We start from the raw sequence: 22,086 nt of genomic DNA, 5'->3' as shown, positions 1-22,086 counted from the left end.
CTGCCCATCCCGGCCTCTACAATCTTTTTGACATGACCTGACCCCTGACCATTGCTTTTGTGAAATGGAAACACTGTGCTTTTTTTTTTTTTTTTTTTAACAATCCTTGCTTTTTTGTGAGTTTGCAGACTTGGCATTTTCCAATTGCTGTATTTAATTTTGGCTTCAAAAAGTATTCGGGTTTTGAGTCCCAAAAATAATAGTAGATACTGCTTGATGACTGGCTATACAAGATAGCTTCTCCTGCAGTGAGAAAGGCATTGAAATGACGACGCTGTGGCTCGCGCCTGTAATCCCAATGCTTTGGGAGGCCAAAGCAGTCGGATCATGAGGTCAGGAATTTGAGACCAGGTTGACCAACATGGTGAAAACTTCTCTACCAAAAATACAAAAGTTAGCTGGGCATTGTGGTGCACACCTGTAATCTCAGCTACTGAGAGAATTGCTGGAACCTGAGAGGTGGAGATGGCAGCGAGTGGAGATCGTGCCATTGCACTCCAGCCTGGGAGACAGGGCAAGATTCTGTTCCCCACCCCCGACAAAAAAAAAAGGCATTGAAGTTAAGATAGACTGTATAGTTAGATCCTGGACACACAGGGATTTTGAGGATTGATGTTAATGGGAGCCTGTCTATATGTACATTTTAGCAGTTAACAGGTTTGGAGTAAATTTGTAAAACAACAGTAATTGCCATGTAGGTTTACTGTCATAGTGGAAGATTATTAAGTTGATGGTACGTACAGGTATTTTGTTATGAAAATGTTGTGACAAACAGGATGATTGTGTAATTTATGTTCCAAGCTCTAGTTTGAGAATGGAAGAATGTGATAAAATTTTGCCAACTGAACAGGCATAAAGCCCTGTTAATAAAGGCACTTGGTCTTAAGGTTAGCATTTGTTTCTAAACTCTGTAAGAGTTGATTTAGGTGATACCCAGTGTCTGGGAAAAATGGATACTTGTTTAGAACAATAATTTGGGGGGAAGTGGACTAACTAGGGTTTTTAGATTGAGGTTTGTGTTCATATATCTGTATCTGCAAATACTCAGCCATAAATGTCTCTGCCTGTAAGTTAGGTATAATACAAGCTCCATTTGGTATCAAAAAGAACTACCCTTAATGTCTTATGACTAGTTTATGGAAGGTACCAGACCTAGAGAGGAGTTGTTCTAACCTGGAGCTTTTGAAAATGTTTCCGGTTCATACCCTAGACCAATTATGTCAGACTGCAGAATAGGACTCAGACATCAGAATTGTGAAGCTCCCAGGAGATTTCAAGGTACACCCAAGATTGAGAACCAGTACCCTGTCTAGACTGAACCAGTCTTGGTTTTAGAAGAATTAAATCTTGGCTGGGCGCAGTAGTTCACGCCTATAATCCCAGCACTTTGGGAGGCTGAGGTGGGTGGATCATCCGAGGTCAGGAGATCGAGACCAGCCTGTCCAACATGTTGAAACCCCATCTCTACTAAATACAAAATTAGCCTGGTGTAGTGGTGCATGCTGTAATCCCAGCTACTTGGGAGGCTGAGGCAGGAGAATCGCTTGAACCCTGGAGGTGGAGGTTGCAGTGAGCCGAGATCCTGCGATTGCACTCCAGCCTGGGCAACAAAGAGCGAAACTGTCTCAGGGGAAAGGAAAAAAAAGTATTAAATCTCTAGTTTGAGAAAGTTAGACCATAACATCCCTGAGTATGGTCAATTTCAAGTCAGCTTTAGTGTGACAAGCCCCTAGGCCCACTTTTTATATTTTTATATATTATGGCAATATATGATCCTTATGTATTACCCTTAATCACTGCTATTTTTGAATTTTATCTTTTCTGAGACAGTTTTGCTCTGTTACCAAGGCTGGAGTGCAGTGACACCATCGAAGCTCACTATAACCTTGAACTGCTGGACTCGGAATCCTCCTGCTGTGGCCTTCAAAGGGCTGCAATTATAAGTGTGAGCCACTGCATCCCACCTCATATTTTATGCTTTGGAGATTTTTTTTTTTTTTTTTTGAGACGGAGTCTCGCTCTGTTGCCCAGGCTGGAGTGCAATGGCCGGATCTCAGCTCACTGCAAGCTCCGCCTTCCGGGTTTACGCCATTCTTCTGCCTCAGCCTCCTGAGTAGCTGGGACTACAGGCACCCGCCACCTCACCCGGCTAGTTTTTTGTATTTTTTAGTAGAGACGGGGTTTCACCGGGTTAGCCAGGATGGTCTCGATCTCCTGACCTCGTGATCCGCCCGTCTCGGCCTCCCAAAGTGCTGGGATTACAGGCTTGAGCCACCGCGCCCAGCCTGGAGATTTTTTTTTACTTGGATTAAAAGCTTGATATTTACATTTAACTAAATGTTTTCCTTTGTCAGCTGGGCATGGTGGCTCACACCTGTAATCCCAGCACTTTGGAAGGCCGAGATGGGCTGATCACCTGAGATGAGGAGTTCAAGACCAGCCTGGCCAATATGGTGAAATCTCGTCTCTACTAAAAATAAAAAATTAGCTGGGCGTGGTGACACATGCCTGTAGTCCCAATTACTCGGCAGGCTGGGGCAGGAGAATTGCTTGAACCCAAGAGGCAGAGGTTGCAGTGGCGGAGGTTGCAGTGAGCCAGCCAGACTCCGTCTGGCTCCTGGGCTCCAAGAGACTCCTGGGTTCTTATTGCCCAGGCTAGAGTGCAGTGGTGCAATCTCAGCTCCCCGCAACCTCCGCCTCCTGGGTCCTAGCGATTCTCCTGCCTCAGCCTCCCGAGTACCTGTGACTACAGGTGCCCACCACCACACTCGGCTAATTTTTGTATCTTTTTTTAAGTGTTTTTTTTTTTTTTTTTTTTTGAGACGGAGTCTCACTCTGTCGCTGAGATCTCCACTCACTGCAAGCTCCGCCTCCCGGGTTCATGCGTTCTCCTGCCTCAGCCTCCCAAGTAGCTGGGACTACAGGCGCCTGCCACCGTGCCCGGCTAATTTTTGTATTTTTAGTAGAGACGGGGTTTCACCGTGTTAGCCAGGATGGTCTCGATCTCCTGACCTCGTGATCCGCCCATCTCGGCCTCCCAAAGTGCTGGGATTACAGGCGTGAGCCACCGCGCCCAGCCTTTTTTTTAGTGTTTTTTATTTTGAGACCGAGTTTTGCTCTTGTGCCCAGGCTGGAGTGCAGTGGTGCAATCTCAGCTCACTGCAACCTCTGCCTCCTGGGTCCTAGCGATTCTCCTGCCTCAGCCTCCCAAGTAGGTGGAATTACAGGCATGCACCACCACGCCTGGCTAATTGTGTATTTTTAGTAGAGACGGGGTTTCTCCATGTTGATCAGGCTGGTCTCCAACTCCCAACCTCAAGTGTTCCGCCCCGCTCAGCCTCCCAAAGTGCTGGGATTACAGGTGTGAGCCACTGCGCCCGGCCAGATTTATGTATACTTTTCCTTTGTCATCATTTACCTGCAAGTTCTTTCTAGGTAAAAGTTTTAATAGAATGGATTCAATATATCAGATCTGATTTATAGGAGCTTGGAACTTGAACAGTAAAACATATACTTTCATAATAAAAAGAGTAGTAAATATAAAAAATAGTAAATTCACTACGAGACCTAGTGGAGCATGCCCATTATCCCAGCTACTCTGGAGGCTGAGATGAGTAATCAAGTCTAGCTACAGGCACACAAAAAATTGGCTGAGTGTGGTGGTGTGCACCTTTAGTCTCAGCTACTCTGGAGGCTGAGGTGGGAGGATCACTTGAGTCCAGGAGGTCAAGGCTGCAGTGAGCAATGATCACACCACTGCACTCCAGCCTGGGCAAGACTGTCTCTATGAAAAAAACAAAACAGGCTGGGCCCAGTGGCTCACACTTGTAACCCCAGCACTTTGGGAGGCCAAGGTGGGCAGATCACGAGGTCAGGAGATCAAGACCATCCTGGCTAACACGGTGAAACCCCATCTCTACTAAAAATACATAAAAAAATTTAGCCGGGCTTGATGGCGGGCGCCTGTAGTCCCAGCTGCTTGGGAGGCTGAGGCAGGAGAATGGCGTGAATCCAGGAGGGGACCTTGCAGCGAGCCAAGATTGCACCACTGCACTCCAGCCTGGACGACAGAGCGAGACACTGTCTCAAAAAAAAAAAAAAACACAAAAAACACTCCATCTCGGCCGGGCGCAGGAGCTCACGCCTGTAATCCCAACAATTTGAGAGGCCAAGGCAGGTGGATCACCTGAGGTCAGGAGTTCCATATCAGCCTGGCCAACATGGTGAAACACCTATCTCTACTAAAAATACAAAAATTAGCTGGGTGTGGTGATGGGTGCCTGTACTCCCAGCTACTCTGGGGGCTGAGGCAGGAGAATCGCTTGAACCCAGGAGGCGGTGGCTGCAGTTAGCCTAGATGGCTCCACTGCACTGCAGCCTGGGCGACAGAGTGAGACTCTGTCTCAGAAATAGATAAAATAATAAAATATATAATTTATATAATTAGCTAGATCCATTGCTGTATGTGGAAACTAAAGGAAAATGAAAAAGAAAATTAGCTGGAGGAAAAATATGGTAATATATCCCCCGACTGTTTTGTTACTTTAAAGGACAGATAAGGCCAGTCCTGGTGGCTCATGGCTGTAATCCTCCCAGCTTGGGAGGCCAAAGTGGGCTGATGACTTGAGCTCAGGAGTTCAAGACCAGTCTGGCCAACATAGCGAAACCCTGTCTCTATAAAAAATAGAAAAATTAGCCGGGCCTGGTGGCATGTGCTTGTAATCCCAGCTAATTGGAGGCTGAGGCAGAAGAATCGCTTGAGCCCGGGAGGCAGAGGTTGCAGTGAGTCAAGATCACAACACTGCATGCCAGCCTGGGAAATTGGAGTGAAACCATGTCTTGGAGGGAAAAAAAGAAGCATAAATAATAGCGGATGAAAATAATTGGGATGGGGCCAGGCATGGTGGCTCACCCCTGTAATCTCAGCACTTTGGGAGGCCAAGGCGGGAGGATCACTAGAGGTCAGGATTTTGAGACCAGCCTGGCCAACATGGTGAAACCCTGTTTCTACTAAAAATACAAAAATTACTCACGCCTGTAATCCCAGCACTTTTGGAGACCGAGGCAGGCAAATCACATGAGGTCAGGAGTTCAAGACCAGCCTGGTGAAACCCTGTCTCTAGAAAAAATATAAAAATTAGCTGGGCGTGGTGGTGTGCACCTGTAAACCCAGGAGACAGAGGTTGCAGTGAGCCAAGATCATGCCACTGCACTCCAGCCTGGGCAACAGAGCAAGACTCCATCTCAAAATAATAAAAAAAATAATAATAAAAATACAAAAATTAATGGCCTGGCACGGTGGCTCATGCTTGTAATCCCAGCACTTTGGGAGGCTGAGGCAGGCGGATCACCTGAGGTTGGGAGTTCGAGACCAGCCTGACCAACATGGAGAAAGCCCGTCTCTACTAAAAATACAAAATTAGCCAGGCGTGGTGGCACATGCCTGTAATCCCAGCTACTAGGGAGGCTGAGGCAGGAGAATCGCTTGAACCTGGGAGGCGCAGGTTGCAGTGAGCCGAGATGGCACCATTGCACTCCAGCCTGGGCAAGAAGAGTGAAACTCCATCTCAAAAAAATTATATATATATATACAAAAATTAGCTAGGTGGTGGGGCATGATGGCTCACACCAGCAATCCCAGCACTTTGGGAGGCCAAGGTGGTGGATCACCTGAGGTCGGGAGTTCAAGACCAGTCTGGCCAACATGGTGAAACCCCAGCTCTACTGAAAATACAAAAATTAGCCAGGTGTGGTGACGTGCGCTTGTAATCCCAGCTACTCAGGAAGCTGAGGCAGGAGAATTGCTTGAATCCAGGAGGCTGCAGTGAGCTGAGATCCCGCCACTGCACTCCAGCCTGGGCAACAGAGCGAGACTCCATCTCAAAAAAAAAAAAAAATTAGTCTGGAGTGGTGGCACGGGCATGTAATCTCAGCTATTCAGGAGGCTGACATAGGATAATTGATTGAACCCGGGAGGCAGAGGTTGCAGTGAGCTGAGATCGTGCCACTGCACTCCAGTCTGGGTGACATCTCAAAAAATATATATATATAAAATATAATATTTATAAAATATTTTATATTTTTATTTAAATATATATACATAAAATAGACCAGGCACAGTGGCCCATGCCTGTAAGCCCAGCACTTTGGGAGGCCGAGGTGGGCTAATAATTTGAGGTCAGGAGTTCGAGACCAGCTTGGCCAACATGGTGAAATCCTGTTTCTACTAAAAATACCAAAATTAGCCGGGCTTAGTGGCCGGCGCCTGTAATCTCAGCTACTCAGGAGGCTGAGGCAGAGAACTGCTTGAACCCGGGAGGCACAGGTTGCAGTGAGCCGGATTGAGTCACTGCACTCCAACCTGGGCGACAGAGTGAGACTTTGTCTTCAAAATAAATAAATAAAAAGAATAAGTAGGCCGGGCGCGGTGGCTCAAGCCTGTAATCCCAGCACTTTGGGAGGCCGAGACGGGCGGATCACGAGGTCAGGAGATCGAGACCATCCTGGCTAACACAGTGAAACCCCGTCTCTACTAAAAATACAAAAAATTAGCCGGGCGTAGTGGCGGCGCCTGTAGTCCCAGCTACTCGGGAGGCTGAGGCAGGAGAATGGCGTGAACCCGGGAGGCGGAGCTTGCAGTGAGCCGAGATCGCGCCACTGCACTCCAGCCTGGGGGCGACAGAGCGACCCCGCTCCAAAAAAACAATTAACCATAAAAAAAAGTAAATAAATAATGTTAATTCGGGTGGAGCAGGAGAATTGTTAACTGGACTGACTGGAAGTCAACTAACTGGATTTGGGGAATCTGTTTTTTTGTTTGTTTGTTTGTTTGTTTGTTTTGAGACGGAGTCTCGCTGTGTCGCCCAGGCTGGAGTGCAGTGGCGCGATCTCAGCTCACCCCAAGCTCCGCCTCCCGGGTTCACGCCATTCTCCTGCCTCAGCCTCCCGAGTAGCTGGAACTACAGGCGTCCGCCACCACGCCCGGCTAATTTTGTGTAGTTTTAGTAGAGACGGGGTTTCACCGTGTTAGCCAGGATGGTCTCGATCTCCTGACCTCGTGATCTGCCCACCTCGGCCTCCCAAAGTGCTGGGACTACAGGCGTGAGCCGCCGCACCCGGCCTTTTTTTTTTTTTTCGGTCTTTTGAGACAGGGTCTCCTCTCATCCAGGCTGGAGTGTGGCACAATCATGGCTCACTGCAGCCTCCACCTCCATGGCTCAGCCTGCAGTGCAGCTGGGTCCACAGGTGCGTGCCACCACACTTGGCTAAGTATTCATTTATTCAGTAGAGATGGGGTTTCGCTGTATTGCCCACACTGGTCTTAAATTCCTGGGCTCAAGCGATTCCCCCCGCCTCGTTCTCCCAAAATGCTGGGGTTCCTGGCGTGAGCCAACGCTCCCGGCCTAGGGAACCTTTCCTTTTTTTTTTTTTTTGAGACGGAGTCTCGCTCTGTCGCCCGGGCTGGAGTGCAGTGGCCGGATCTCAGCTCACTGCAAGCTCCGCCTCGGCCTAGGGAACCTTTCTAAGCTTCAACCTCTAGCTCTGTAAAATGAGAATTGGAAGTAGGTGCGATCTGAACTTTCTGATCAATTCCAGGTACAAGCTTTTCAACAAAACTGAGCTGAGGAAATAGCATGTAATACCGTGGGAAAAGAGAATACTCACCTTAAAGGAAAACTGGGGGAACGGGGCCTAATTGCACACAAACTGCCCACAATCAGTTATCCAGTCTCCTCCCCTTCACTTTCCAACTCCTCTTGCATGTCACTCTCTGGTCAACTTCCTCTGGGACCAAGCAAGCAAACTTCCCCCACTGCCTTAAGGACCCACCGGTCAACCCAGGGTGAGTGGAGACAATAGGGTTTGTGTCACAGGGGTCCTTGACATCACGTAACAATGCACAGGGGTGTCCCCACCTAGGGTCCTCATTCCCTCCAGAAAGGCCCTCCAAGGCTACAGTGGTTGGGATGGCATACCTGAGCGAGTGTCGCCTGCGACTGGAGAAAGGCTTTATCTTGGACGGGGTGGCTGTGAGCACCACTGCCCGCGCTTATGGGCGCTCTAGGCCCAAGCTGTGGTCGGCGATTCCGCCCTACAATGCGCAGCAGGACTACCACGCCCGCAGCTACTTCCAGAGCCACGTGGTTCCGCCCGTTTTGCGGAAAACTGATCAGGTATAGGAGCTTCCTGGAAGAACCCCACACTCCTCCCTAAATCTTCACTCCAGCGTCCTCACCACAAAGAAGACTCCGCCACTTTCACCTCCTTAGTTTACTTTCTTTTCTTTTTTAAATTTTTATTTATTATTATTATTATTATTATTTTGAGACGCAGTCTCGCTCTGTCGCCCAGGCTGGAGTGTAGTGAGTGGCACCATCTTGGCTCACGGCAACCTCTGCCTCCTGGGTTTAAGCGATTCTCCTACGTCGGGAGTAGCTGGGATTACAGGCACACCACGAAGCCAGACTAATTTTGGTATTTTTGCTAGAGACGGGGTTTCGCCATGTTACCCAGACTGGGATTACAGGTTTGAGCCTGTAATTACAGGGTTTCACTCTTGCCCAGGCTGGAGTGCGGTGGTGCGGTCACGGCTCACTGCAGCTTCCACCTCCCAGGGTCAAGCGATCCTCCCACCTCAGCCTCGTGATTAGCCGGGACTACAGGCGCGCGCCACCCCGCCCCGCTAAATTTTTTTTTTTTTTTTTTTTTTTTGTAGAGAGGGGGTCTCGCCGTGTTACCCAGACTGGTCTTGAACTCCTGGGCTCACGCTATCCTCCCGCCACCGCCTCCCAGTTTTCTTAATGAAGCCGGAGGACTGCAGGAGAGGGAGGACAGGTGTTGAGCGCAAGCTTCCTGAGCTCACAGAATGGCCTTCCAGCCCTGAATTTGAGAATAGACTCATTCCGGGTTTCTGCAAGGCAAAGGGAGAGGGCTCAAAGCCAGCTTCTCCCAAACCAGTCGGTCTCTTTGTCCTTCGTGACGTTACAGACCCGCCCTCTAGGGTGACCTTACACCGCAAATTCTCTAAATACGCGAAAATCCGTGTGACCTCAGTGAGCAAGACAAAGGGAATTGATTTGACTTCCAGGGCGAGACGCCTTCCTCCTGTGACATCATAGTGGCAGGGCGTGGGGCTTGGTCTCCTGGTTCTTTGGGCTGAAGGGAGGGACACCTCTCAAACCTCTGCGGACCTCAGTTCCTCCCCCTGGCCTTTTCCCTCCTAGGTGTAGGCCCCTTCCCAGCAGAGTACTCCCCCGCTAACCCCCCCAGATCAAAGATTCGAGACTATTTGCTGATGGTTCAATATTCCCACCCAACATTTCGCTTCCAGTATTTGTTTTTCTACACATCAGTGGTGTGGAGAAGAAAAAGGAGGACTCATGGGGTTATTCTGTGAACAAATCTTGGGGTTTGTGTGTGTGTGTGTGTAGTCCCAAATGTTTGTTTGCATAGGTCCGTGCAGTGCATGTATACGGACACACATGAGTCACACATGTGTTGACTCATGTAATTTTTATTTTATTTATTTATTTTTTGAGACGGAGTCTCTCTGCCTCCCAGGTTCACGTCATTCTCCCGCCTCAGCCTCCTGTGTAGCTGGGACTACAGGCGCCCGCCACCATGTCCGGCTGATTTTTTGTATTTTTCGTAGAGACGGGGTTTCACTGTGTTAGCCAGGATGGTCTCCATCTCCTGACCTCGTGATCCACTCGCCTCGGCCTCCCAAAGTGCTGGGATTTCAGGCGTGAACCACCGCGCCCGGCCCAATTTTTCTTTCTTTCTTTTTTTTTTTTTTTTTTTTTTTGAGACAGGGTCTTGTTCTGTCACCCTGGCTGGAGTGCAGTGGCATAATTTTGGCTTACTGCAACCTCCGCCTTCCGTGTTCAAGCGATCCGTCTACTTCAGCCTCTCGAGTAGCTGGGACTAACAGAGACCGGGTTTCACCATGTTGCCCAGGCTGGTCTTGAACTGCTGAGCTCAAGTGATCTGCCCATCTCAGCCTCCCAAAGTGCTGGGACTACAGGCATGAGCCACCACACTGGCATCGACTGGTAATTTTACGACAGAAGGAACCAGAGTCTGGGGAGGGGAAAAGGAAGAACCTGAGTATTTAAAACCTTGAAAATGATAAGGTATACATATTTTGAAAAAGCTTTCTTTTTTTTTTTTTTTTTTAGACAGAGTCTCACTCTGTCATCCAGGCTGGAGTGGAGTGGCCTGATCTTGGCTCACTGCAATCTTCGCCTCCTAGGTTCAAGCAATTCTCCTGCCTCAGCCTCCCAAGTAGCTGGGATTATAAGCGCCCACCACCACACCCAGCTGATTTTTTGTATTTTTAGTAGAGACGGGGTTTCACTATGTTGGCCAGGCTGGTCTCGAACTCCTGACCGCAACTGATCCACCTGCCTCAGCCTCCCAAAGTGCTGGGATTACAGGCGTGAGCCACCGCAGCCGGCCTTGGAAAAGCTTTCCAATTTTCTTTTTCGAGACAAAGTGCCACTCTGTCACCCAGGCTGGAAGTGCAGTGGCACAGCTCACTGCAGCCTTGAACTGCTGGGCTTAAAAAATCCTCCAGTCTCAGCCTTCTGAGTAGGTGGGACTATAGGCGTGTGCCACCATGCCCAGCGGCTAATCTTTTAATTTTTTTTCTTTTTTGAGGCAGAGTCTCACCCTGTCGCCCAGGTTGGAGTGCAGTGGTATGATCTCGGCTCACTGCAACCTCAGCCTCCCGGGTTCAAGTGATTCTCCTGCCCCAGCCTCCCAAGTAGCTGGGATTACAAGCACCTGCCACGACGCCCAGCTGATTTTTTATAGTTTTAGTAGAGATGGGGTTTCACTATGTTGGCCAGGCTGGTCTCGAACTCCTGACCTTGTGATCTGCCCATCTTGGCCTCCTAAAGTGCTGGGATTACAGGTATGAGCCACCATACCCAGCCGCAATCTTTTAGTTTTTTTGTTGAGACGGGTCTGGCCATGTTACCTAGGCTGGTCTCAAACTTCTGGGTTCAAGTAATCCTCTTGCCTCAGCCTCCTAAAGTGCTGGGATTATAGGCACAAGCCACTGTGCCCAGCCTGTTTTTTTTGTTTGTTTGTTTTTGAGAGGGAGTCTCACTCTATCTCCCAGGCTGGAGTACAGTGGCACGATCTCAGCTCACTGCAACCTGTGTCTCCCGGGTTCAAGTGATTCTCCTGCCTCCGCCTCCTGAGTAGCTGGGATTACAGGCACGCGCCACTACACCTGGCTAATTTTTGTATTTGTAGTAGGGGTTTCGCCATGTTGGCCAGGCTGGTCTCCAACTTTTGACCTCAGGTGATCCTCCTGCCTTGGCCTCCCACAGTGCTGGGATTACAGGTGTTAGCCACCGCTCCCAACCAACCTGTTTAATTTTTAAAAGTATTATTGTCAAAACCACCATTTGTGGTAGGTATTATTTTCATTTAAATAAAGATAACATTTATACAACTTCACTATGCCAGGCCCTTTATCTGACCGAAACCACTTAAGTCTCACAGCAGGCCGGTGCGGTGACTCACTCCTGTAATCCCAGCACTCTGGGAGGCTGAGGCGGGTGGATCACCTGAGTTAAAGAGTTTGAGACCAGCCTGGCCAATTAGCTGGCATGGTGGCGCATGTCTGTAATTCTAGCTACTCAGGAGGCTGAGGCAGGAGAATTGTTTGAACCCAGGAGGCGGAGGTTGCAGTGAGCCAAGGTGGCAACACTGCACTCCAGCCTGGGCAACAGAGTGAGACCATGTCTCAAAAAACAAACCTCACAGCAATACTCCTTTTACTGATGGGGAAATTGAGGCCCAGAAAAGCTGTGTAATTGGCCCAAGTTCACAAAGCCTGTTAATGATTGAGCTGGAGTTAGAACCCAGCCTGTCTGGCAGCAGAGACTGAGCCTTCAGCTGTCTGGCAGCAGAGACTGAGCCTTCAGCTGCCAAGTTCAACTGCCCTAAGAGGCAATAGGTTCTTCTTCTTTTTTTTTTTTTTTTTGAGACAGAGTTTGGCTCTTGTTGCCCAGGCTGGAGTGCAACGGCAAGATCTCGGCTCACTGCAACTTCTGCCTCCGGGGTTCAAGCAATTCTACTGTCTCAGCCTCCTGAGCAGCTGGGATTACAGACGCCTGCTACCATGCCCAGCTGATTTTTTGTATTTTTAGTAGAGATGGGGTTTCGCCATGTTGGCAAGGCTAGTCTCGAACTCCTGGCCTCAGGTAATCCACCCACCTTGGCCTTCCAAAGTGCTGGGATTACAGGCCTGAGCCACTGCGCCTGGCCTGATTCTTAAATATATTTAGTCTGTCTGCCCCAGTTACCTAAGGCTCTGACCTCTTCCCTCTCCCCACAGCAAACCCCAGGGCAGATTGCACCGTGCCCCCCTCAGCATTGTGGCTGACAGTCTTCTGTATTCTCTTCCCCACTTTCAGGATCATGGCGGTACAGGAAGGGATGGCTGGATTGTAGACTATATCCACATCTTTGGGCAAGGACAGAGATACCTCAACAGGAGAAATTGGGCAGGGACAGGCAAGTGCTGCCTCCATTTCCAGCCTCATCATGGTTCCTGGGCCATAGCGAGGCCTGGTTGAGAGGAAGAGGCTAAGGGACTACATCCTTCCAGGTTTTCTTCACATACACGAGCATATGGTGCCACAGTGCTCCCTAATATTAGTTAATAAGCCCCAGTACTGTATGTCAGGCCCCATTTTTTCTTTTTTTTTTTTGAGACATGGTCTCAGTCTGTCACCCAAACTGGATTGCATGAAATGCAGTAGCACGGATGGGTGTGGTGGCTCATGCCTGTAATCCCAGCACTTTGGGAGGCCGAGGCGAGTGGATCACTTGAGGTCAGGAGTTCCTAACCAGCCTGGCCAACCTGGTTAAACCCTGTCTCTACTAAAAATACAAAAAGACAATTAGCCGGGCGTGGTGGCTCGCGCCTGGAATCCCAGCTACTTGGGAGGCTAAGGCAGGAGAATTGCTTGAACCCAGGAGGCGGAGGTTGCAGTGAGCCAAGATCATGCCACTGCACTCCAGCCTGGGCGACACAGCGAGACTCATTTAGAAAAAAAAAGAAATGCAGTAGCACAATTACTACTGACTGCAGTCTTGACCTCCTGGGCTTGAGCAATCCTCCCACCTCAGCCTCCTGAGCAGCTGCGCCCACAGGTGTGCACCACCACACTCAGTTAATTTTTTATTTTTTGTAGAGATAGAGTCTCCCTATGTGGCCCAGGCTGCTCTTGAACTCCTAGGCTCAAGTGATCCTCTGGCCTCAGCCTCCTAAAGTGCTGGCATTACAGACATGAGCCATTTGTTAGGCACTTTTTACTGTCACACTAACCCCACAGCACAGGTAGGGAAACAAGTTTCTTTAGTTAAAGTAATTTGGCAAGAGGGCTGAGCTGGAATTAATATTCTGCTCTTCCTGGGCCTGGTACAGTGGCTCATGATCATGCCTGTAATCCCAGCACTTAGGGAGGCTGAGGCAGGCAGATCACGAGGTCAAGAGTTCAAGACCAGCCTGGCCAACATAGTGAAACCCCGTCTCTATTAAAAATACAAAAAATTAGCCAGGCATGTTGGCAGGCACCTATAATCCCAGCTACTCAAGAGGCTGATGCAGGATAATCTCTTGAATCCAGGAGGCAGAGGTTGCAGTGATCCAAGATTGCATCATTGCACTCCAGCCTAGGCGACAATGCGAGACTCCATCTCAAAAACAAATGAACAAAAAGATTCCGCTCTTCCCAACTCTGAAGCCCCTGTTCCCCTCACTGCTGCATCCTGCTCATTTTCCAGGCCCAGGTTAACAACATTGGGAAAGAGTTGAGAGAGATTTTTCTTTTTTTTGAGACCGAGTTTTGCTCTGTTGCCCAGGCTGGAGTGCAGTGGCACGATCTCGGCTCACTGCAAGCTCTGCCTCTTGGGTTCACACCATTCTCCTGCCTCAGCCTCCCAGGTAGCTGGGACTACAGGCGCCTGCCACCACGCCTGGCTAATTTTTTGTATTTTTAGTACAGATGGGTTTTCACCATGTTAGCCAGGATGGTCTCGAGCTCCTGACCTCGGGATCCACCCGCCTCGGCCTCCTAAAGTGCTGGGATTACAGGCATGAGCCACCGCGCCCGGCCGAGATATTTTTCTAACAGGGTAAACCCTCCTCCCAGCCCAGCTCCACCATCGTGGGTCACTTCTCTAGTCACATGATACTTTGTGCCATTTGGCCCAATTGATCTTGATCTCATCCATTTTTTCCACATGGGTCAGAGGCAAGGGTGAGATTTTTCTCATTTCTTGTGGGAGAAAAGCAAGCTTTGCCAATCCCAGAATTTCTGGCCCTTCCTGTCCCAGCACAAACCATTCACAGTTTTCCTGCAATTATTCCTGGTGCGGGGTTTTATTTCTAGGAAGCCTTCTGTCCCTCAGCCTCACCAGCCCTTGGCTTTTCAGCCCAGAGGCTCCGGGAGTTTGAGGATTGCATGTTCAGCTGTGGGCATGGGGAATGCAAGTGACTATGCCTGGTTGGCATCCCATACCACACCCAGGGGAAGGGGGAAGCCAAGAGGTGGGCTGAATGCAGGCTCAGGCCTCTCTCTCCTTGCCCCCAAGGGCATTCTCTCCAGCAGGTGACTGGGCACGACCACTACAATGCTGATCTGAAACCAATCTATGGGTTCAATGGAAGGTTTGGCTACCGCCGGAACACTCCAGCCCTCCGTCGGAGCACGTCCGTCTTTGGAGAGGTCACCCACTTCCCTCTGTTCTAACAGCATCTTTTCCCTTCCTAGCCATCGACCTGAATTTCTAAGACAAATGTTTAGATGAACTCTTAATGTTATTTTACGTTAAAAATTGAATTTGTGTCTCCACGTGTGCTGTTTCTTCCCTGAGATTAGAGGAATGAGCCAGTTCTGCCCTTGTCTTCTCTTCCCCCTGGAGAGGAGGTGAGAGGAGAAAGGGCTTCTCAGGCCTACACCCTTGCACTCCATACCAACGAGTGCCAGGTTTGAAAGGAGGGCTTCAGGCCAGGCTGGGTGGCCTGCCTGTAATCCCAGCACTTAGGGAGGCCGAGACGGTGGATCACCAGGTCAGGAGATCAAGACCATCCTGGCTAACACGTGAAACCCCGGCCTTCTACTAAAATACAAAACTAGCTGGGCGAGATGGCGGGCTTCTGTAGTCCCAGCTACTCGGGAGGCTGAGGCAGGAGGAATGGCGCGGAAACCCGAGGCGGAGTTGCAGTGAGCTGAGATCCGCCACTGCACTCCAGCCTGGGCGGTAGATGACCTGGCCTCAAAAGAAAGGAGGGGCTTAGTTCTCCCTACCAGTGGGACAAGAAGGAGTTCTGCTAATCTTACTCAACCCTCAATAAAGCACTTCCCCAGCTGTCAGCAGAGCCCCAGGTGAGAGCTGGATATTATTTCCATCAAGAACAGAGCAAAGGCCAAGCTCCTTGACTTACTCCTGTAATGCCAGCACTCTGGGAGGCCAAGATGGGAGGATTGCTTGAGCTCAGGCAAGTGGACCACTTGAGACCAGCCTGGGCAACATGATGAAACACTGTCTTTACTAAACATATACGTGTGTGTGTGTGTGTGTATGTTTATGTATATATATGTGTATAGATATGCATATATATATAGAGAGAGAGAGAGAAGGAGAGAGAGAGACTCATTCTGTTAGCCCAGGCTGGAGTGCAGTGGTGTGATCTCAGCTCACTGCAACCTCTGCCTCCAGGGATTCAAGCAATTCTCCTGACTCAGCCTCCCTAGTAGCTAGAATTACAAGTGCCTGCCACCACTCCCAGCTACTTATTTCATATTTAGTGGGGGCGCGGTTTCACAGTTTTGGTCAGGCTAGTCTCGAACTCCTGACCTCACCTCGGCCTCCCTGAGTGCTGGGATTACAGGTGTGAGCCACCCTCCTGGCCCAGGATGTCATTTTTCAAGTGTTCCCTTTTAATTTATTGGTGGCCAATGGAAAAGCCAAACCAGATGATGGATAATTAAGAAGGTGGGGCTTTAGAACACAAAACTTGCCAGAACTCATGTGGGTGGAACTTGATTGTATTGAGTCACCATAAGTGGACAGGGAAGGAACCCATAATGGACAGAGGGGGTATGACTCAGGGGTAGAGCATTTGACTGCAGATCAAGAGGTCCCCGGTTCGAATCCGGGTGCCCCCTTCTGTGATATTTTCTCACTACCATTCCATTTAACAGCAAATACCGTCAGCCACAGTATCACCAGAAAAGATGAAGGAACTTTCAACTTGATCTTGTGCTAAAACTGTTCCTCCCACATTCCAGCTCACCTTTAGGACAAAAAGCCCCTCTAGGATCTCATTTGTCTTCAATTAAGATCAAGTCCCTGAGGAGATTCTAAATCTATGAGTGAGTCTGAGAGCTGTGAACACAATTTGCTAATTGGATGGGTGTCGGAGTATAGATGGAAATGTATGTATTTTTGAAAACTTAGTACATGCCAAGCTGCCTCGAATTAAAACATGAAAGAAGAGCCAGGGCCTGACGCGGTGGCTCACGCCTATAATCCCAGCGCTTTGAGAAGCCGAGGCGGGCAAATCACAGGTCAGGAGTTTGAGAGCAGCCTGGCCAACATGGTGAAACCTCCATCTTTACTAAAAATACAAAAAATTAGCCGGGTGTGGTGGTGCGCACCTGTAATCCCAGCTACTTGGGAGGCTGAGGCAGGAGAATCGCTTGAACCTGGGAGGCTGTGGTTGCAGTTAGCCGAGACTGCACCACAGCACTCCAGCCTGAGCAACAGAGCGAGACTCCGTCTAAAAAAAGAAAAGTTCGAGACCAGCCTAACCAATATGGTGAAACCCTGTCTCTACTAAAGATACAAAAAATTAGCCGGGCGTGGTGGTGCACGCCTATAATCCCAGCTACTTGAGAGGCTGAGGCAGGAGAATTGCTTGAACCTGGGAGGCGGAGGTTGCAGTGAGCTGAGATCGTGCCGTTTCACTCCAGCCTGGGCGACCGAGCCAGACTCCGTCTCAAAAAATAAAAAAAAAATAAAAGAAAAAGAGAGAGAAAGAAAGAAAAGAAGGAAGGCCGAGTGCAGTGGCTCACGCCTGTAATCCAAGCACTTTGGGAGGCAGAGGCGGGCGGATTACGAGGTCAGGAGATCGAGACCATCCTGGCTAACATGGTGAAACCCCATCTTTACTAAAAATACAAAAAAATTAGCCAAGTGTGGTGGCGGGCACCTGTAGTCCCAGCTATTCGGGAGGTTGAGGCAGGAGAATGGCATGAACCCAGGAGGTGGAGCTTGCAGTGAGCCGAGATTGCGCCACTGCACTCGAGCCTGGGCGACAGAGCAAGACTCCGTCTCAAAAAAAAAGAAAAGAAGGAAAAAAGGAAGGAAGGAAAGCAAGAAAGAAAGAGCAAGAAAAGAAGGAAAGAAGGAAGGAAAGAGAGAGAAAAGGAGAGAAAGAAGGAAGGAAAGAAAAAGAAAAGAAGGAAAGAAGGAAGGAAAGAAAGAAGGAAGAAAGGAAAGAAAGAAGGGAGGAAAGAAAGAAGGAGGGAAGAAAGAGAAAGAAGAAGGAAAGAAGGAGGAAGGAAAGAAGAGATAAAGCAGGAAAGAAGGAGGAAGGAAAGAAAAGAGATAAGGAAAGAAGGAAGGAAAGAAAAGAAAAAGAGAGAAGGAAACAAAGAAGGAAGGAAAGAAAGACAAAGAAAGACAAGGAAGGAAGGAAAGAAACAGAGTAAAGGAGGCTGGGCGCTGTGGCTCACACCTGTAATACCAGCACTTTTGGAGGCCGAGGCGGGCGGATCATGAGGTCAGGAGATGGAGACCCTCCTGGCTAACACGGTGAAACCCTGCCTCTACTAAAAATACAAAAAAATTAGCCAGGCGTGGTGGCGGGCGCTTGTAGTCCCAGCTACTAGGGAGGCTGAGGCAGGAGAATGGGGTGAACCCGGGAGCTGGAGCTTGCAGTGAGCCGAGATTGTGCCACTGCACTCCAGCCTGGGCGACAGAGCGAGACTCCGTCTGGGAAAAAAAAAAAAAAAAAAGAAAGAGAAAAGGAAAGCGGAGGTTGCAGTGAGCCAAGCTCACGCCATTGCACTCCCAGTGAGGCTCTGTCTCAAAAAAAAAAAAAAAAAGAGAGCGAGAAGGAAGGAAGGAAGGAAGAGAAGGTAGGAAAAAGAAAAGAAGGAAGGAAGGAAAGAAAGAAAGAGGAAGGAAGGAAGGAAGGAGGGAAGGAGGGAGGGTGGGAGGGAAGAAAGGGCTGACTGCGGTGACTCACACATGTAATCCCAGCACTTTGAGAGGACAAGGCGGGTGGATCACCTGAGGTCAGGAGCTGGAGACCAGCTTGGCCAACATGGTGAAACCTGTCTCTACTAGAAATATGAAAATTAGCCGGGCATGGTGGTGATGCACTCCAATTCGGGCTACTTGCTAGAGGCTGGAGGCACCAGAATCGCTTGAATCTGGGAGGCGGAGGTTGTGTTAGCCGAGATTGCACCACTGAACTCCAGCCTGGGCAAAAAGAGTGAGACTCTCTCTTTTTTAAAAAAAAAAAAAGAGGCCGGGCGCGGTGGCTCAAGCCTGTAATCCCAGCACTTTGGGAGGCCGAGATGGGCGGATCACGAGGTCAGGAGATCGAGACCATCCTGGCTGACACGGTGAAACCCCGTCTCTACTAAAAAATACGAAAACTTAGCCAGGCGAGGTGGCGGGCGCCTGTAGTCCCAGCTACTCGGGAGGCTGAGGCAGGAGAATGGCGTAAACCCGGGAGGTGGAGCTTGCAGTGAGCTGAGATTCGGCCACTGCACTCCAGCCTGGGTGACAGAGCGAGACTCCGTCTCAAAAAAAAAAAAAAAAAAAAGAAAGAAAAAGAATTGCTTATTGCTTAAATGTAAGGGGCACATGTCACATTCTGGGTGGTGTACTTCAGCTTTACACTTTACATCTTTTTTTTTTTTTTTTTGAGAGAGAGGGTCTCACTCTGTCACCCAGGCTGCAGTGTAGCAGCACGATCACGGCGCACTGCAGCCTGAAACTCATGGATTCAAGCAATCCTCCTGCCTCAGCCTCCCCAGCAACTGGGACTACAGGCATGTGCCACTACGCCTGGCTAATGTTTTGTTTTTTGGTTTTTTTTTTGCGACGGAGTCTCGCTCTGTCTCCCAGGCTGGAGTGCAGTGGCGGGATCTCAGCTCACTGCAAGCTCCACCTCCCGGGTTTTACGTCATTCCCCTGCCTCAGCCTCCCCAGTAGCAGGGACTACAGGCACTCGCCACCTTGCCCGGCTAGTTTTTTGTATTTTTTAGTAGAGACGGGGTTTCACCAGGTTAGCCAGGATGGTCTTGATCTCCTGACCTTGTGATCTGCCCATCTCAGCCTCCCAAAGTGCTGGGATTACAGGCTTGAGCCACCGCGCCCGGCATGTTTTTGTTTTTTAAACATAAGTAGAGAGGAGGTCTTGCTATATTGCTCAGGCTGGTCTCCAACTCTTGGGCTCAAGTGATTCTCCCACCTTAGCCCCTGAAAGTGCTGGGACTACAAGTGTGAGCACCATGCCCAGCTTCACATCTTGCATCTGTCTGTCCCAAGTGTGGAATGGGTACTGCAGACATTTGCAATTTAACTGGAGATAGACAAAAACACCGAATCACAGAGTGAAAAAATTATTCCCTTTCCTATCCTCAGTAACTTAAGAAAAAAGTCGTTTAAAAATTTTTTTTTAAAGAGATGGAGTCTCACTCTGTCACCCAGGCTGAACTACAGTGGCACAATCACGGCTCACTGTAGCTTCCATCTCCTGGACTCAAGTGATCCTCCTGCCTCAACCTTCCAAGTAGCTGGGATTATAGGTCTGTGCCACCATGCCCAGCACTATACACTCTTTGAATAAAAAAGAGGGAGATTGGCCAGGCGCGGTGGCTCACGCCTGTAATCCTAGCACTTTGTATTTAGAAGATTTTAGAAGTGTTAGAGAGCTGGCACCAAATAAGAATTCCTCCTGTCAGGCACAGTGGCGGCTCCAGCCTGTAATCCCAGCTCCTCTGGAGCCTGAAGTGGGAGCATCACTTGACTCTAGGAATCAAGATCAGCTTAACCGATATATTTAGACCCTGACCAACATAGAGACCCATTTCAAGAAAAAATGTATCTAGTGTTTAATAATGTCATATTTAGGCTGGGTGCGGTGGCTCACGCCTGTAATCCCAGCACTTTTGGAGGCCAAGGCGGGCGGATCACGAGGTCAGGAGATTGAGACCATCTTGGCCGACATGGTGAAACCCTATCTCTACAAAAAAACATAAAAAATTAGCTGGATGTGGTGGCGCGTGCCTGTAATCCCAGCTACTTGGGAGGCTGAGCCAGGGGAATCGCTTGAATCTGGGAGGTAGAGGTTGCAGTGAGCTGAGATCGTGCCTGACATAAGGGGATTTGCTGTGAGTCAAGGTCTGAGGAAAGCGCCAGTTCGCAAAGCCGTTTTGGAAAACTGGAGTGTGGGGGTGTGTGCAGGGTGAGGGGAGGAGGCGTACTCTGGTCCACGCTACGTCTAGCAGCGAGTATGTGGAGCTTTTGAGCCGGATGCCCTGGTGCGCTGCCATGGCAACACAGAGGCCCACGGCAGAGGCCCACGGCAACCCATCACTGAACAGAGCTGTGGCGTTTCAACGGAGAGTTTGGGACATCAGACAAAGTGGCGACCAGAAGCTGCCAAAATGAGACCTCGACGGCAGAGGTCTCCACAGCGAAGCCTGGAACTTTGCGAAATCTGCACGCGACGCCACAGTTACACAGCGCGACAGAGCCCTGTACGTCATCGTTCCGCGACGCCGACGCGGTGAGATGACACCCTCCCGGAAGTGGCCTGTAGGTCGGTATGTGAAACTGGTAGTCGACGGCTCCTGGGACCAGAGCCCGCGAGGTAGCCCCTGGACTATTCTTCTACGTATTCTCTTGATCCTGCCGAAGTCTTCCAGATCCGCGTAGTGAGGAATCGTCTCCACCATCATGGGGGGCGGAGACCTGGTGAGTGGAGGGAGGCCTGGGCGGGGGAGGACTGAGGCCGGGACGGAAATTGGCAGGGGGGGGGGGGTGGGGGTAGAGGAAGGAGTGGGTAACCATAGCAACTCAGCTTTGCTTTCGCGGGGAGGGGGCCGTTGCCCTGAAGAGGGGATGGATCTTTAGGGCAATGGAGGGATGGGACTGAGGTTTGGGAAAGTCCGAGGTGTGTCGCGAACTGTGACAGGTGGTGTTTGTGTGTTTGTTGACTGCAGCCCTGCCGGCTGTAAATTCTGGGAATACCAGGGAGGGGGCGGATGGAGCCAAGGCTAGGAAAGGAGGTAGATATTGAGGACGTGTCACTACGCTTTGTTTTGTATATCTTGTCTTGCCACACAGCTGTCTTCCTTGGGTGGGAGTTCAGAGTCATGTCCTGGACTGAAGTAGGGGTGGTTTGTGCCCCATTCACCCTACCCTTAGCCATGCCCTGGGGTCCTTTTTTTTTTAAAACGGAGTTTCTTGTTGCCCAGGCTGGAGTGCAGTGGCGCGATCTCGGCTCACTGCAACCTTCCCCTCTTGGATTCAAGCGAGTCTCCTGCCTCAGCCTCCCGAGTAGCTGGGATTACAGGCATGCTCCGCCACACCCAGCTAATTTTGTATTTTTAGTGGAGACAGGGTTTCTCCATGTTGGTCAGGCTGGTCTCGATCTCCTGACCTCTAGTGATCCACCCACCTTGGCCTCCCAAAGTGCTGGGGTTACAGGCGTGAGCCACTGTGCTGGGCCCTGGGGTCCTTTTTAAGCCTGAAGGGATCTTCCTGTCCATCTTTCTGACTTCCACACCTCCTTCAATGCTGGATTCTGATGTGTAGTGGCTGAGCTTGCTTTTTAAATTCATACCACTTAATACAAGTTATGTGGCAATGTCTCTTACACTGAAACGTTCATTTGTAAAGGGCTAAGGCCCCAAATAGGGTAAATGTACCTACAAGAGCATGGTGCAAGGTTGGGAAAATGCCAGCCTCCCGAAAGTGGAACTAATTGAACCAGCAAGTAGATCAGCTTAGCGGCCTGCCCAGTAAACCTGTTTG

At 49.8% G+C, this 22,086-nt stretch overlaps 2 protein-coding genes across 2 annotated transcripts in view; both read left to right on the top strand.

The window, feature by feature from the left end:
• The first annotated feature begins 7,465 nt into the window (after positions 1-7,465).
• Positions 7,466-14,872, top strand: C17H17orf98 (chromosome 17 C17orf98 homolog). Its single transcript, XM_021929159.2, has 3 exons — positions 7,466-8,174; positions 12,432-12,531; positions 14,617-14,872. Exons 1-3 carry the CDS (start codon positions 7,968-7,970, stop codon positions 14,772-14,774), a joined length of 465 nt encoding a protein of 154 aa, XP_021784851.1. The 5' UTR covers positions 7,466-7,967; the 3' UTR covers positions 14,775-14,872.
• Positions 14,873-20,713: 5,841 nt separating this feature from the next.
• Positions 20,714-22,086, top strand: part of CWC25 (CWC25 spliceosome associated protein homolog) — a 32,177-nt gene continuing 30,804 nt past the window's right edge. Inside the window, exon 1 of the mRNA XM_003912910.5 lies at positions 20,714-21,024. Coding sequence (XP_003912959.2) covers positions 21,007-21,024 — 18 coding nt within the window. The 5' untranslated portion in view covers positions 20,714-21,006. The remainder of the gene's footprint in view (positions 21,025-22,086) is intronic.

The sequence above is a fragment of the Papio anubis genome, chromosome 17, assembly GCF_008728515.1.
Source record: "Papio anubis isolate 15944 chromosome 17, Panubis1.0, whole genome shotgun sequence".
Taxonomy (NCBI): Eukaryota; Metazoa; Chordata; class Mammalia; order Primates; family Cercopithecidae; genus Papio; species Papio anubis.
This window is presented reverse-complemented; position numbering and strand designations above follow the sequence as displayed.

Excerpts from the sequence above, each read along its gene's own strand:
- C17H17orf98 (XM_021929159.2), top strand. The coding sequence starts at position 7,968 with ATGGCATACCTGAGCGAGTGTCGCCTGCGACTGGAGAAAGGCTTTATC. Across the intron at positions 8,175-12,431 it reads TTTTGCGGAAAACTGATCAG|GATCATGGCGGTACAGGAAG; the intron begins GTATAGGAGCTT and ends CCCCACTTTCAG. Across the intron at positions 12,532-14,616 it reads GAGAAATTGGGCAGGGACAG|GGCATTCTCTCCAGCAGGTG; the intron begins GCAAGTGCTGCC and ends CTTGCCCCCAAG.